A 15,105-nucleotide genomic window follows, 5' to 3' on the forward strand; every position below is an offset into this window, starting at 1 on the left:
TCAAGCCTAAAAAGAGATAAGTTATCAAATGCATCGTAAAAGTGTCAATAGATGTGACATTTCTCAAGTGATGAGGAAGAGAATTCCAGAGTTTAGGACCTGCTGTACTGAACGAACAATCTCCATATGTGACTTTGTGTTATGTAACTTTTAGACTTGATCAAAGTCTGTTTTGTTCTTTCTTTTGTCTTTTCACAGGTGCTCTCAGAGCTCACACTATCAGTGTTGTGGTTAATCTCTTTGTCTATTGTCTTGTGACTGGATTTGACCAGTGGGACGTGATCCTCAGGGTCACTCCGAGTGAGTTGTCCAGTTTTACCGTCTCCATCTTCAATCAGTACTTTGAGATGATTCGTTAATTTTTATAAACCTTAAGGTCAAAGGTCAAACTAAGACATAGACTGACTTTTACTTCTATGCTCCTTTTTATAAAAAAAACTTGAAATATGAAATTGTTTGACGAAGTGGAAAAAAAGAGGTAGAGTTGAAGGTTGAAGTGGAATTTTTCACTGTTCTGTAAACTTTGGTCAAGCTATGTAACATACACACACACACACGTAATGCAGGGACGTCCAAAGCCAGGTTGGGCTCTGGGAACAAGTACTTCAACAGTCCCCATTTTTGAAATCTCCTTATATTCATCATATATTCATTTGTAAATAATTGGACCAGGGACTGTATCCCTTGCACCCCCCTCATCAGGCCTGTACATTAATCAGATATTCAACTGCCGTACCTCTCTCCCCCCCCCACCCCTCCATCCAATCAAACACAAAAAATTAAAATTAATTATTAGCACAACCTTGTGAGTATATACCTAATTTATAGCCTTAAATTTGCCTCAAAATGCACCTTTTCTGTCTAAAAGTTTGTTTTTTCACTGAGGGAGTCCTCTTCAATGACCTCATGGCCACACCTCCTAAAATCCTGGATCAGTCCTGGTACCTCTCAGTCCAACTAAGAGATCTATGTATTTTACAACCATTTCGCTGCTCAGAAGTAGTCTGTTTCCAACGAGTCAAATACAGTCACTCTATTTTAATGTAATGTTTTATAACTTCGTTTCAATGCCCTGAAGTTGATGACTAATTTTCAACATTCATGGTGCTTAGTTTGGTGTGCTAACGTAATTAAGAAAATTATATGATTTCACGCTTGACCGTCATGTATATTCTATCAACAGAATCGAACCAAAATGTAAACTTCAAGTCATACATAATTTTCAACGTATTTTACAAGAAGATGTATTATCCTTATCTAAGGGTGTCTTGGGTATCTTGTGACGATGAACGGTTTTTCATTTGATTCTCCTCGCAGATATGGTAGAGGCCATTCTCGATAAACTGACGAATGGATTCAAAAATCAACCCAAGGCTACGCAGGAGTTGTTAATGATGAAATTCATGTCCACTCGAGCTGCTCTGTATAGGTGAGTGAAAGATGTTAATTAAGACATTGTCACAATCTATGTAGGTGAGTGAACAATATGCTAAGAAAGACATTGTCACACTCTATGTAGGTGGGTAAAAGATATGTTAAGAAAGACATTGTCACACTCTATGTAGGTGGGTAAAAGATATGTTAAGAAAGACATTGTCACATTCTATGTAGGTGGGTAAAAGATATGTTAAGAAAAACATTGTCACAATCTATGCAGTTGAGTATAAGATATGTTAAGAGAGACATTGTCACATTCTATGTAGGTGAGTAAAAGATATGTTAAGAAAGACATTGTCACACTCTATGTAGGTGGGTAAAAGATATGTTAAGAAAGACATTGTCACACTCTATGTAGGTGAGTAAAAGATATGTTAAGAAAGACATTGTCACAATCTATGCAGTTGAGTATAAGATATGTTAAGAGAGACATTGTCACATTCTATGTAGGTGAGTAAATGATATGTTAAGAAAGAAGTTGTCACACTCTATGTAGACTTGTGAGTAAAAGATATGTTAAGAAAGACATTGTCACACTCTATGTAGGTGGGTAAAAGATATGTTAAGAAAAACATTGTCACACTCTATGTAGGTGGGTAAAAGATATGTTAAGAAAAACATTGTCACACTCTATGTAGACCTATGAGTAAAAGATATGTTAAGAAAAACATTGTCACACTCTATGTAGGTGGGTAAAAGATATGTTAAGAAAGACATTGTGACACTCTATGTAGGTGAGTAAAATATATGTGAATAAAGACATTGTCGCACTCTTTGTAGACCTATGAGTAAAAGATATGTTAAGAAAGACATTGTCACACTCTATGTAGACCTGTGAGTAAAAGATATGTTAAGAAAGACATTGTCACATTCTATGTAGGTGGGTAAAAGATATGTTAAGAAAGACATTGTCACACTCTATGTAGACCTATGAGTAAAAGATATGTTAAGAAAGACATTGTGACACTCTATGTAGGTGGGTAAAAGATATGTTAAGAAAGACATTGTCACACTCTATGTAGGTGAGTAAAATATATGTGAATAAAGACATTGTCGCACTCTTTGTAGACCTATGAGTAAAAGATATGTTCAGAATGACATTGTCGCACTCTATGTAGGTGAGTAAGAGAAAGACATTGTCACACTCTTTGTAGGTGAATCTCAAATTTTTTAAGAATTGATATATATGTATAGTGATATTTTTACTTTGCAGGTTCTTTTAAGTTATGGCCCATGTGTCTATGTAGGTGATTAGAAGTTTTACTGCAGCATCAATTTTGAACTGTGAAGAGCCCCCTCCCCCCCCCCCAAGGGTCATATCTTTCATGTCCTCCTCCTTACAGATCACATCTCTCAAGTCCCACCTGACAGGTCATATCTTTTGTCTTCTCAAAAACAGAATCGCAGCTAGTGTTTCCGGCAAAGCCACAGATTCGTTCGGCAAACTGATTCTTCTTTCAACGGCAAACGTGATTCGATCGCAACTTCAACCGACAAGTCATTCGCCAGTGAAGAAAGGACCCTCAGATCAATTGTCAAGTATGTGAACAAACCTACTTATATTAAGGTCCTTTTTAGTTTCAAATCCAGTATTTTGTGGGGGTTTTTGTCCTCTCTTTTACTCTCTTTTTCCACTCAATTCTGTTTCATTTTATTATCTGTTACTTTGTTCTTTCTCTGCCAGGTATTTGTAGTGCTAATGCCGATCTCGATGTGGACAAACTGAGAGCTAATCTCGATCCTAGAGATTTTGACATTGAGACAAGTGAGAATTTCTTCAATTTCTTAAATTCCTTGATGTTTATATATATATATATATATATATATATATTTATATATATATATATATATATTTATATATATATATATTTATATATATATATATTTATATATATATATATTTATATATATATAGAGAGTGACAAAACAGGCCCCTTCATTCACATATCCTTTTCCAACTTCAAGCTCCCTTTTCTTGCATGAAGACATTTTGTGATCGCAGCTTCCAACATACAGCTTGTCGTTTTTAGAACTTACTTCCTGTTCAGTTCAGACAATTGGACTCTCTCGAACAGTTTAATCATGGCATTAAACCTTTAGCTTTTTCCTCAGTGTTATTAATTGGTCGCTAGAACTTGGTCCCTGTCAAGCTTATGAAACAACAGGTTTAGTTTGGATATCTGCGCTATGTAAGATTAATTATTAGTATTGTTGTTGTTGTTATTATGGGTTTTAACTTTTGTTTGTTTCTTAAAAGAGGCAATTAATTAGCCAGAAAATGTCTTACTTACAGAGTATAGGGGGGGCACACAATAAAAATCTCCCAAATTGAGCCCCTAATTTTATAATGACACATTCAAATGTAACTACATAATAATGATGTCCTAAGAGGTATCAAACAGGATTTTACCAAAGCACAATCCAAAGCTCTGTTCCCATATTTTTGTAAACAAATATTTGCAATTGTTTGTTTCCCCGAAACCAGGTACCTTGAGGTCCCTCCACGCACCAATCGAATTTCTTGTTAACCTTGCTATTCTGGTTCTGACGGCCATACACCCTCAGAGTCACCAGTACCACAAACCAGGGGTGAGTATTGATAATGAGCTCCTCATGGAAAATGGAATTGAAACACAAACTGTATTGTAGGTGTCAACAAAGCCCTTGTGTTCCCTTTATAGGGTCATGATAACTAACTAATGATAATGATGATGGTGGCGGTGGTTGTGGTGGTGTTGATGATGGTAGTGGTGATGGTGGTGGTGGAGATGATGATGGTCATGGTGACTGTGTTGATGATGGTGGGAGTGGTATCACTGATGGTGATATGGTGGATTGAGGGTGGTGGAGTTGATATTGGTGGTGATTATGGTGGTGTTGATGATGGTGGTTGATTGATGATGGTGGTGATTATGGTGGTGCTGATGATGGTGGTGGTGGAGATGATGATGGTCATGGTGACTGTATTGATTATGGTGGGAGTGGTATCTCTGATGGTGATATGGTGGATTGAGGGTGGTGGAGTTGATGATGGTGGTGATTATGGTGGTGTTGATGATGGTGGTGGTGATGATGATGATGGTGGTGATTAATAGCAGTGAGGTGTGGAGGGTGGTGATGCTGGCAGTGACGGCATTGGTTGTGATAATGATGGTGGGGATGGTGAAGGCAAGGAGGATAGTTTTGATCAGTTTTAATAATACTCTGATTATTACTTCTGAAAAGCAAACAACCATTTTCTGTTTTGTTGTTATTCTTGTTTTTTGTATAATTTGCTTTATTGGTCAAATTCATGGTACCCTGTTTACATTATGTAGCTATTCCTTTTTCATTTACAGACCCACCATTATCATAAAACAGGGGTAAGTTGTGGTGGTGGTGATGATGGTGGTGGAGATGATGATGGTCATGGTGACTGTGTTGATGATGGTGGGAGTGGTATCCAATATGGTGGATTGAGGGTGGTGGAGTTGAGATGGTGGTGATTATGGTGGTGTTGATGATGGTGGTGATGATGGTGGTGTTGATGATGATGGTTATGTTAATGATGATGGGCATGGTGATTGTGTTGATGATGTTGGGAGTGGTATCACTGATGGTGATATGGTGGATTGAGGGTGGTGATGATGATGGTGGTGATTAACGGTAGTGAGGTGTGGATGGTTGTGATGATGATGGTGGGGTGGTGATGGTGAAGGCAAAGAGGATAGTTTTGCTCAGGTTTAATAATACTCTGATTATTACTTTTGAAAGCAAACAACCATTTTCTGTTTTTTCTTTGGCTGTTGTGTTTTTTGTATAATTTGCTTTATTGGTCTAATTAATGGTACCCTGTTTGCATTATGTAGCTATTCCTTTTTCCTTTACAGACCCACCATTATCATAAAACAGGGGTAAGTTGTGGCTGTGTTTTTACCACCCATATTCACAAGCATGTTAGCCAAAATTAAGCTGGTAACTTGCAATTTGACCAATTCTGTCTGCACAATCTCTCAACCCCCCCCACCCACATATCCCCCCCACTTTTTCACATTATAATTCAAGATAATTGAAAATAAAGTATGATGCCTAATACTTGAGAGTTTATACATTCTGTAACACCCATAAAGCTTGAGAGCAAGTATGTAAAATATTAGAACAGAGAAATTTTACCATTTTCAATGGTTTCAATTTGTGTGTATTCTCCTCATTTGGGTTTTTCTGATTTTTTGCCCTTTTTAATTTGAAAAATATGACAACTTCCGACACCCAAAACTTTAAAAGACCAAAATGTGATACATTTTAACAGAGAAATTTCACAATTTCAACTTCTTCGCTCTCACTCTCTGTCTCTGCCTCTCTCCTTCCTCGAGAATTGCGAAATTTTCTGTTAACCTTTTGTATCACGTAGTTTGATCATTCTCATCTTCCTGATGTCCTGATGTAACATTGTTACATGATATTCCAACCCATCAGCTTAATGAGAAGTTACAAGAATAACTTTGGTACATGGTTCGCTGAGTCAAGCCCGTCAGCTCTCCCCCAGTGAATTGAAATAAACATTTGTTGCGCGTCAAGTTTTTCCTTTAATAGACTAAATCAACAAGTCCTCGTCCTTGAGTGTCTTCGTAGAGCAGCCTGCTTTAAATAAAATCGAGATCACGTTTCCTGATGAAGTTTTTTTATTTCGGTTGAATTTTCTGGGTACGAGTGTTCTGGCACATGCAGGGTGCTCTAGTACAGTGGAACAGTTGCGACACAGAAAGTAAACTTAGCCTGTGAAGTGCGACCACTTTAAATGACAGCCCAGAGCAAAAATCTAGAATAACTGAATATTTGTTTTGATTTATGATATATTTATTAATGTGTATATAAGCTTATGTTTCATTACTGAAAACTAGTATTTAATGACAAGTTTCCTTTGACATAATAAAGATATAATAATAGAATATATGGGTAATGTTTACGACTTTCTAGAAAGTTCTCTGCGACCCACCTTGCATTCTCTGCGGCCCGCCTTGCATTCTCTGCAGCCCGCCTTTCATTCTCTGCGGCCCCCCTTGCATTCTCTGCAGCCCGCCTTGCATTGTCTGCTGCCCGCCTTGCATTCTCTGCGGCCCACCTTGCATTTTCTGCGGCCCCGCCTTGCATTCTCTGCGGCCCGCCTTGCATATTCTGCTGCCCGTCTTGCATTCTCTGCTGCCCGCCTTGCATTCTCTGCGGCCAGCCTTGCATTCTCTGCAACCCACCTTGACTTCTCTGAGACCCACCTTGCACTCTCTGCGACCCACCCTCTGTGGACCCAGTTGCTCTGTTCTTTAGTTATCCAGTTAAACTGGGCAGTACTCTTTTGTATACTTATGATTTAGCACAGGATGGGGAAAAAACAGAAAAGTTTTTAACATTTCAAATTTTTAAGTCAATTTGCCAAAAACAAAACAAGACAACAGATGGCAAGATGGATATGAGAAAATCTTGACAAGAATATATTGAGTAAGTATAAACTCAACAAGGTTAGGGCATAAGGATGAAACATCTTAATAATATGTATTTGTGCAACGGATGCCTAGAAGAAAATATTAAAAGCTGTACAGCAATACAGACTTGTCATGCTATTGTGCTTTCTTCTTATTCTGGTTGGAATCTTTTCAAGATGTGTCATCTCTAAAGTGAATGATATCAGCTTTAATTGTGTGATGTGGTTTCAAAAAGGGTTTTATTGTGAGCTTGTGAAAGTGTTAGGATACATTTGGGAGTTTTCTTTGCAACTGAATACAAAGATTAGTTTCTTACCTCAACTACAGACGATTTCATCCCCCCCAAAAGACATAACAAGATCTCTGATATGGCTACCCAATAAGTTAAATTCTTGCAATTGCAAAAACACTTAGCCATAGGTTTGGTTCGGATTCTGTTTTACCACAGCGTTTTAAATTGAAACTTAATAACATGAAGTGATGTTACATTTATTAATTTTGAGAAAATTAATTTTGAATTGGATATTTCCTGCTAAGGTCTCACTTGTGTGTGTCTGTGTTCAAGTATATTGCGTCTGTATGTCGGTTCATTTGTATTACCCGACGAGATTGTTAGGTCTTTTGGAATTTGTACACTTCTTCACAACCAACATTTAGTAATTGTACCAATCGGCCAAGTCAAAATGGTAAATCAATGTGTGGTATTTATTTACATTACACTCGATACCCCACCCACGTATGGCTAGAAATTCCTGCCCATTTACGTGACTGACATGGTTTATTATAAATATTAACTCTGCACTTATAGTAAGTTTTATATTTTTCGAAAAAACATTATTAAAGTGGCCCAAGCCGTTACCAGGTGACGGTGTTTTAGTTGATAATTTATTAGTTGATAATTTCTATTAATCAAATAAACCAATAGAACCACTTTGAAAAGCATCATCAAGGATGACGGTTGTTTAAAGATGGAGCAGAACTTGAAACCAGATTTAAAGACACTGCAAAATATAACCAGGCATTTGGAACCAAATTACCAAAGATGTGACAAGTTTGAAAGGGACTGTAGATATGAACACAAATATGATAAATTGGCTGCAATGCTTGAAAAGTTACAACAAACTTTGAGCATTTCTCTAGTGGGTGCGTAATATCTATTTCCATCATGTTCATCGTCTTGTGAGAAACCTCACGTTCGTATGTTGTTTTAGGGAAACAGGGTTGCAAAGACAGTTTGTCGTCATGTGTCTTAGTAACATGACTCAATGTAATCCAACAAATAACATGATTCAACATATCCTTTCAAGGCAAAGTATGATAATATCACCTTTTAAAAAAAAATATATATCCTTAGTCTAAAATTTTTTGGGAACTGGACACTTTTGGGTTGCTTCAAAATTCAAACCAAAATTTTGAAGCAGCTGAAATGGTGAATTTTGTTCTGTGGATATTTGAAGAAAAACACTCTCTCCAGGTTTTACTGTTATATTATTATTATGGAATTAGTATTGAATACTTTGCTTCAGAATCACACTGGAAACCAGCCAAGATTTAGAAGAAACAAAGGGGGGGGGGGGTGGGGGGAGAAGAAATTTCTAAACCAATATACACCTTTAAGTGTAAAAACTAATGGTTGCTAGGGAAATTGTTAATCATAAATTAACTTTTCCACTCAGGCTAAGCTCATCTCCAGGATAAAGTTATTTGTGAGAAGGCTGTCATAACAGTTATGATTTTGACTGTGATTCATGGATTTACATTTATGAAGAGACAAATTTATGTCAGCGGATGTTTACATGCACCCGCAAATATTTTCTAATTTTTGTTAATAGTGGAAACTTCTCTGGCAGGTTTGCCACTTGGGCAGAGAGGAATAAAGGGTTTACTTAAGGGTCTAATATTTGACAAGCGATGAAAGTGGTTGGGATGAAACTGCCTTCTTAAACTACCAACCTTTCAGAAATTGGATGGGTTATGCCCTGCAGTGTCATATGTACTATCGTATTGTGATGGTGTTAAAATGGAAAGGATATATATGTTTACCGTAAAGCACCATGTTAAAAGATAGACGCTTCAGGGGCTGAGCGATCACTGTCACCAAATTGCGTGGGACACACATTTGTGCTCAGTTTTTTGCACTATAGGTACTGATGCTCAGTGGTGTCTGGAACCAGGTTGAGCCCTGGGGACAATTATGTCATCCAGCTCCCTTCATTTTTCCTGAAAATAAAAATGAAAATACAATATTCTTTATCACATATTTCCCCAGGCCTCCTAATTTATCATAGGCTCCAGAGCTGTTAACCACCACCCCCTACCCTCCTCCACCCTCCCATCCACATACTCACCAGGCAGGGTGCTTTGACAATCTCTATTGTTGCATATTGATTCAGCTTATAGCAGGATTTGACACAGTGCCTAAGTCCACTGCTCCTTACCAACACCAATTGCTTTAAGAGCAGCTAACATTTTACAATTCTTAATTCATTAACATTCACCCTTGATTATGTTTTTCACTCTACCATTCCTAATTAGTTAAGGTTCATTATGTTTTTTATTTTATAATTCCTACTTCTTTAATGTTCACCTTTGATTATTTTTCCACTCTACCATTCCTATGTTTTCCATTCCTAATTTGTTAGCGATCACCTGGCATTGATTATGTTTTTCATTCTACCGTTCCTAATTCATTAATGTTCACCCTCCATTATGTTCTTTCATTCTACCATGCCTAATTAGTTAACATTCCACGGTTGATTATGTTTTTCATTCTACCAATCCTAATTCATTAATGTTCACCCTCCATTACGTTTTTTCATTAGAACTACCATTCCTAAGTAGTTAAAATTCACCGTTGATTATGTTTTTCATTATACCATTCCTAATTCGTTAACATTCACCATTGATTATATTTTTCATTCTATCATTCCTAAGTCATTAACGTTCACCCTTGATTTATATTTCATTTATGCCATTCCTAATTCGTTAACTTTCACCCTTGATTATGTTTTTACCATTCCTATTTCATTAACTTTCACCTTTGATTCTGTTTTTCAGGTATTGATTCTCAAGGACTCCAGTACTTTAGAACTCTTCCGAGAACTTCTCCTTCTCCTCCGCATTTGGAGTCAGGACAAGTCTAATGCATTTCCGGTATTCCCGACAACTGTGGGTAAGATTAAGACGTCATTGTTTATGATGGCATTGTTTTCAGCATTTCATAAGAGAACATCATAAAGAACATCGTAAAAATATCAAGTTGTTTTCGAGCCAACTTGCATCTGTCTTTTTATTTTGCTTTGCCTCTGTTCCCCGCCCACCCCCCTCCCCCACCTCCTCAAAACGGAGAAAACCCTGAGTGTCAAATTGATCATAACTACGTGAATTATATAAGTTTCATTAGGTATGTTAAATTAATGAAAAATAATTTATTCTGAAAAAGAGCGACGCAATTTATGGCTAGAACGGGATTTGATCTGGTGACTTCTGGGTTACAAAGCCCAGCGATGTACCAACTGCAAGCAATCAAGCCCTTAGTTGGTGTCAATTCCTAGATAGCCATCTCTTTTGCTAGGGGTCGCCAGTCAGAAGCCACAGTACTTTGCATAACGTTTAATGAGGGATCACAAACCAGTTTGATTCGTTAGAATCGAGAGAACAGCAGAGAAGGGATATCATGAAGAGTCTCCCCCCCCCCCCCTCCCTGAAAAGTTTTCTAAAAAACGGAAGTCTGTCTACGCTCCTGCTTTTCAGTATGACAGATTTTTAGATTATAATTATTTCTTTTCTAGATCCCTGCTTGAAAGGTCACAAGTATTGTCCACAGTCATCATAAAGCCTGTTATAACACAACAGTCACTGATAGTCAAATATCCACAAGAAATTCTACTGCCACCCTCAGTGATATTATTGTATTGCCATTTTGAGACTTTCAGCTCGTTTTTATCCCGCTTTAATATATGGTCAATTTATGAAGACCTTCTTTAAAGGAGGATCAAACCCCCAAAAATCGTCACCCTTTGTGATACAGATACTTGTGATAAACCTGTCCCCCCCCCTCCTTCCCTCACTCCTCCACCAAAAAGAGAAAAAAAAAGCTAAAGAGAGGAATAATCTATCTGTGTAAAATTAAGGTGGCCTGACGTTTCGATCCTAGAAGGGTCTTCTTCAGAGGCTAAATGACAAGTAACAGTAACAGAAGTGACAAAAACACAGACAGACAGGTTAATGAGCACGGTGAGCACAATGAGATAGATGTAAGGGGATAAGTAGACAAGGGATGGAGAGAAGAAAGCAACGGGGGGAAGAGGAGAGGTAGGAGATAAACAGTGGAGGGACAAAGGGAGGATTAAAGGGACGGGTAGGGAATAAACTGGAGAAGGACAAAGACAGAAAGGTGCAGAGAAAAAAAAGGGGTGGAAGAGAGCTGTGAGAAGAGGAGTGGGGGGGGGGAAGGGAACAAGGGGAGAAGGAGGGGGGAAACAATAAAAGTTAATCCGGTATCCAGCAAAATAATCTATCTGCTAGATACCATGGTACGGTAGCCTCCCTTTGTCAGTGTATGATGGCATACTGCTACAAGTGAGGTAAACTCTCTTAGCTTCTGTTTTATTTGTCTGTGGGTTTGTTTGTTTGTTTTGCCGTATTCATGGTGGAAAATAAGCCATAGTGCTGCGAAAAAAAAACCTGCATTAGATTAAACAAAAAAGAAGTTTCTCTCTGCGCAAATTGCAAATACCTGCAATCGAGCGACGAATACAAGAGAAGCAGATTAAAGTACAAGAGGGTGTGGTCTGTGACTTAATTTTAAGACTTGCTCAAGTCTTCTGTCTATTATATGAAGGAAGGTTTAAAACAGGGTATCTCCCAAAAACAGAACAAATTTCAAATTCCACTCAAGATGTCTGTTTTCAGTGGCAAGCCAGATGGTCCCATGGATCAAACTTGATGCTTGTAGAAACACAACCTGTCTGTCTGTTTGTATGTTATAAAATTGTAGACAACTTATAATTGACTATCACGCAAATGTAATTTTACAACTGCTCGGTAGAGTTTCTTTGTTGTTATGTTGAAAGTAATGGCAGTATTGTACCAGTTGATTTTAGGAACAGGATATTGACATTGCTTTATGGAATGTGTAGGCATAACGAGGCCTCTTCACTTCTGCGCCTCCGCAGCAATAAACTTTTAAAGTAGCTTGTTGCGGTAATGTTCAAACTTTTGCAATGTTCAAATCAACACTCAAATCCCACAAAAGAATGTTGGTCACATTAGCTTGACTAGACAGTTTTATTTCAAATTTTAAGGTGAAAGTAGTAGTGCTCTGAAGCACATCACAACGAAAACAAATTAGCAAACGAAACAGGTTTAATGGAGTAACTGAAATAAATACAGTTTAACCTGACATCGACAATTAGTTAAGGAGTTAGCGTCTCTAGTGTTTTGTGGTACACAGTTCTGCAGCTGCCACGCTGAAATCCCGGTCACATATTTGTTTTTTCTTTTTTCGTGTGGATATTTTGTAAATTACCTTAGTTGTAAGAAACAATTTTAAATTTGAATTGAATATTCGTCATAGGTTTCCGATGCTACAATCATACATCTAATCAAGTCCGTTCTCTTACTTTCCGGTGATGCACTGACATAATGAAGGGTCTGTTGTGTAACCTATTGTGGCAGTAACGTGTTTATACAAATGTTCTTTCTGGGCCAAACTATTACACAGATTTAAATATGTCATGAAAATTTAAAAGGAGAGAAAAAGAACATCGGGGGGGGGGGGGGGGAGAGGGGGAGAACAAACTAGGTTAAGGCATCCAGTAAATTCTATGACTTTTCTCGCCCCTGTCTGTTTAGTGTAATATCAGATAATTGTTAAAAGCCTTTACAGATTCGATGGAGTCTGCCAGGATTGACTGTCAGAAGACTGTGAAGGTTTTAAAGTGTTTACATTTGATCATCATGATATGAATGTAAGCCCCAAGCCATAAGCTTCCCTGGAGGCTTTTTTTTTCTCAAGATATTTGGATTTTTGTCAAACAGTGTCAATAAGGTCCCAATAAAATAACTTGGCATATTCGTTTGGGTCTGAGTCGCACATACAGACTACATTGTATGCATAGACCATTGGGATGCGGGAACTTTGGAGTTGATTCTTATTGAAGGCGACAGCTCTTGGTCGGTGGAGAGGTAGGGATGGAGGGGAAGGGATGGAGGGGAAGGGGGAGGGGGTAAACTGTCAGAACTTTGGGAAAGTTAAGAGTTTACATTTGGTGACTTTTGTCATGAACTGAATGTAAACCCTAAATGACTGGGTGTTGTTTAAGATGCTTTGAGTTTGTGAGTGTCAGATAACTTGCCATTCTCATTGGAGTCAGGTGTATGGACGATTTGGGAGTTGGCAATATTAGAGTCTGTCATAGTAAAGGTTGCATCTGATTGGTTGAGTTGGAATGGAAGAAGAGAGAGATGGGAAAGGGGGAAAGAGAAGGGACATGGGCGGTAGTTTAAAGGAGCAATGCAACAATGCAATAGGAAGAAGGTTAAGTTAATGTGATATTAGAAAGCATATTTTTAGCTTCATTAGATTCCTCAGATACTGTCCTTCATACACCCCCCCCACCACCCACCAAATTTCAATACCCATCCTGCCCCATTCTCCTATTTACAAAGTAAACTGGACTATTCTACCTTACAGAACACATTTTCAGAATAGATTTTTGTACTCCACCCCTCTCCCCACCCCTCTCCCCACCCCTCTCCCCACCCCTCTCCCCACCCCTCCCACCTTCAAATAGACAGCAAGTTGACACACTCATACACAATGTACTGTACTTAATGAATGGTGAGTAGGGAGGTTAGATGTGGTTCAAAGTTTAAATATTGAACAAATGAAATCTTCATTTTTTTTTTTTGGAGGGTAGGGTGGCTATAGTTAATCTGTTTTGAAACCAGAGGATGGTGCATAGTACAAAAGGTTTGGGTCTAATGTGTTTATTGGACTTTTATGATTACAACAGACAGTCTGTCTAATATAATAGCAACCATAGATTGTAACTTTATAATCAAAACTGTGCCTCAAGATATAATATATGACAGACAATCACATGTTCTGTCATACTAAACTTTTTTAATTTCTCTCCCTTTTCTTCATCCATCAAAGCAACACTTTTAAGGATAAAACTTTCCATTCTAACTTCTCATAACAGTTTTGTTAGCTCAGTCTGTCCAGGCTTTAGTTGCAGATATTGAAGGGAAAGAATTGCCCCTCCCCGTCCCATCCCCCTCCCCCGTTTTTTATTTTTTAGGCTATATTTGCCTTTGCATAGGAGTAATGTAAATTTGCAAAAACAACTTAGGATTAACTTTTCTGAATGGAATTGTTAACTACTAAGTGAATCTTGATTTGATGAAAACAAGTCTGGATGTTGCAGTTTGATCATTAATGGAAGTGGAATAAATTTTAAGTAATGATAATGTATGATGTTGGGAAAAAAACTTCATGAAAACTGGCGGCATAAATAAAATATCTGGTTTCAGACAAAATTGCAGAAAGAAAGGCTTTAAAAATGTCATCATATGTGGCTTGATGTGACCTATTTGGACCTGCTGAAGTCTGTAATCTTGAATGTTTAACATTAAATCTAGTAAGATATTTATTAGAGCTGTCTAGTTGGTAACACATATATACCAATGATGGAGGTCGGGTTGGTTTCTCCATATAATTGATAATGGCTACAGCTCTCTCTGCTAGGTTTCTGGACACCATATGTGGAAAACTCCTTAAAACTATTTACAGGGGCAGTGGGAGGGGGGGGGGTGTTCTTTTCAATCGATCTATGGGAGACTAGTGGCGCGAAACATTTATCTTAAAGCAGAGCTTTCTCGGTCACGCACAGGGAATCTCCCATTTAGGGCAGGCTTAAACCAGAAAGTTGTTATGTCTCTCCCTAGAGATTTAAGTTTCACTTTCACTTTTTCGAATTATGATTAAGAACACACATGAGAGGTGAGTAGTAACATGTAAGACTGCTTACGTTCAAGAGTTTTATATACACATATATACAATATGTAAACAGTATATATATATATGTATTTATATAAAAATATATAAAAATATAAAAAAATATATATATATAGTGCATGAAATTAGTTTAAGGTGACCATATTTTCCTGACTGGAATCGGGGACATTTATTGCGTGACTGATATGG

The 15,105-nt window shown here is 37.7% G+C and overlaps 1 protein-coding gene across 5 annotated transcripts in view; it reads left to right on the forward strand.

Moving 5' to 3' along the window:
- Positions 1-15,105, forward strand: part of LOC139958508 (mediator of RNA polymerase II transcription subunit 16-like) — a 43,444-nt gene that overhangs the window by 14,440 nt on the left and 13,899 nt on the right. For 4 of the 5 annotated variants that reach the window (XR_011789816.1, XR_011789817.1, XR_011789818.1 and 1 more), the window contains exons 13-20: positions 199-300; positions 1,318-1,429; positions 2,837-2,976; positions 3,122-3,202; positions 3,923-4,026; positions 4,776-4,799; positions 5,307-5,330; positions 9,951-10,065. Coding sequence is in view for 2 of the 5 variants with exons in the window: in XM_071955611.1 (XP_071811712.1) it covers positions 199-300; positions 1,318-1,429; positions 2,837-2,976; positions 3,122-3,202; positions 3,923-4,026; positions 4,776-4,799; positions 5,307-5,330; positions 9,951-10,065 (702 nt within the window). In the remaining 3 variants the exon portion in view is untranslated. The remainder of the gene's footprint in view (positions 1-198; positions 301-1,317; positions 1,430-2,836; positions 2,977-3,121; positions 3,203-3,922; positions 4,027-4,775; positions 4,800-5,306; positions 5,331-9,950; positions 10,066-15,105) is intronic. The other variant, XM_071955612.1, reaches the window with a different exon arrangement.

This window comes from Apostichopus japonicus, chromosome 18 (assembly GCF_037975245.1).
Source record: "Apostichopus japonicus isolate 1M-3 chromosome 18, ASM3797524v1, whole genome shotgun sequence".
In the NCBI taxonomy this organism is placed as follows: domain Eukaryota; kingdom Metazoa; phylum Echinodermata; class Holothuroidea; order Aspidochirotida; family Stichopodidae; genus Apostichopus; species Apostichopus japonicus.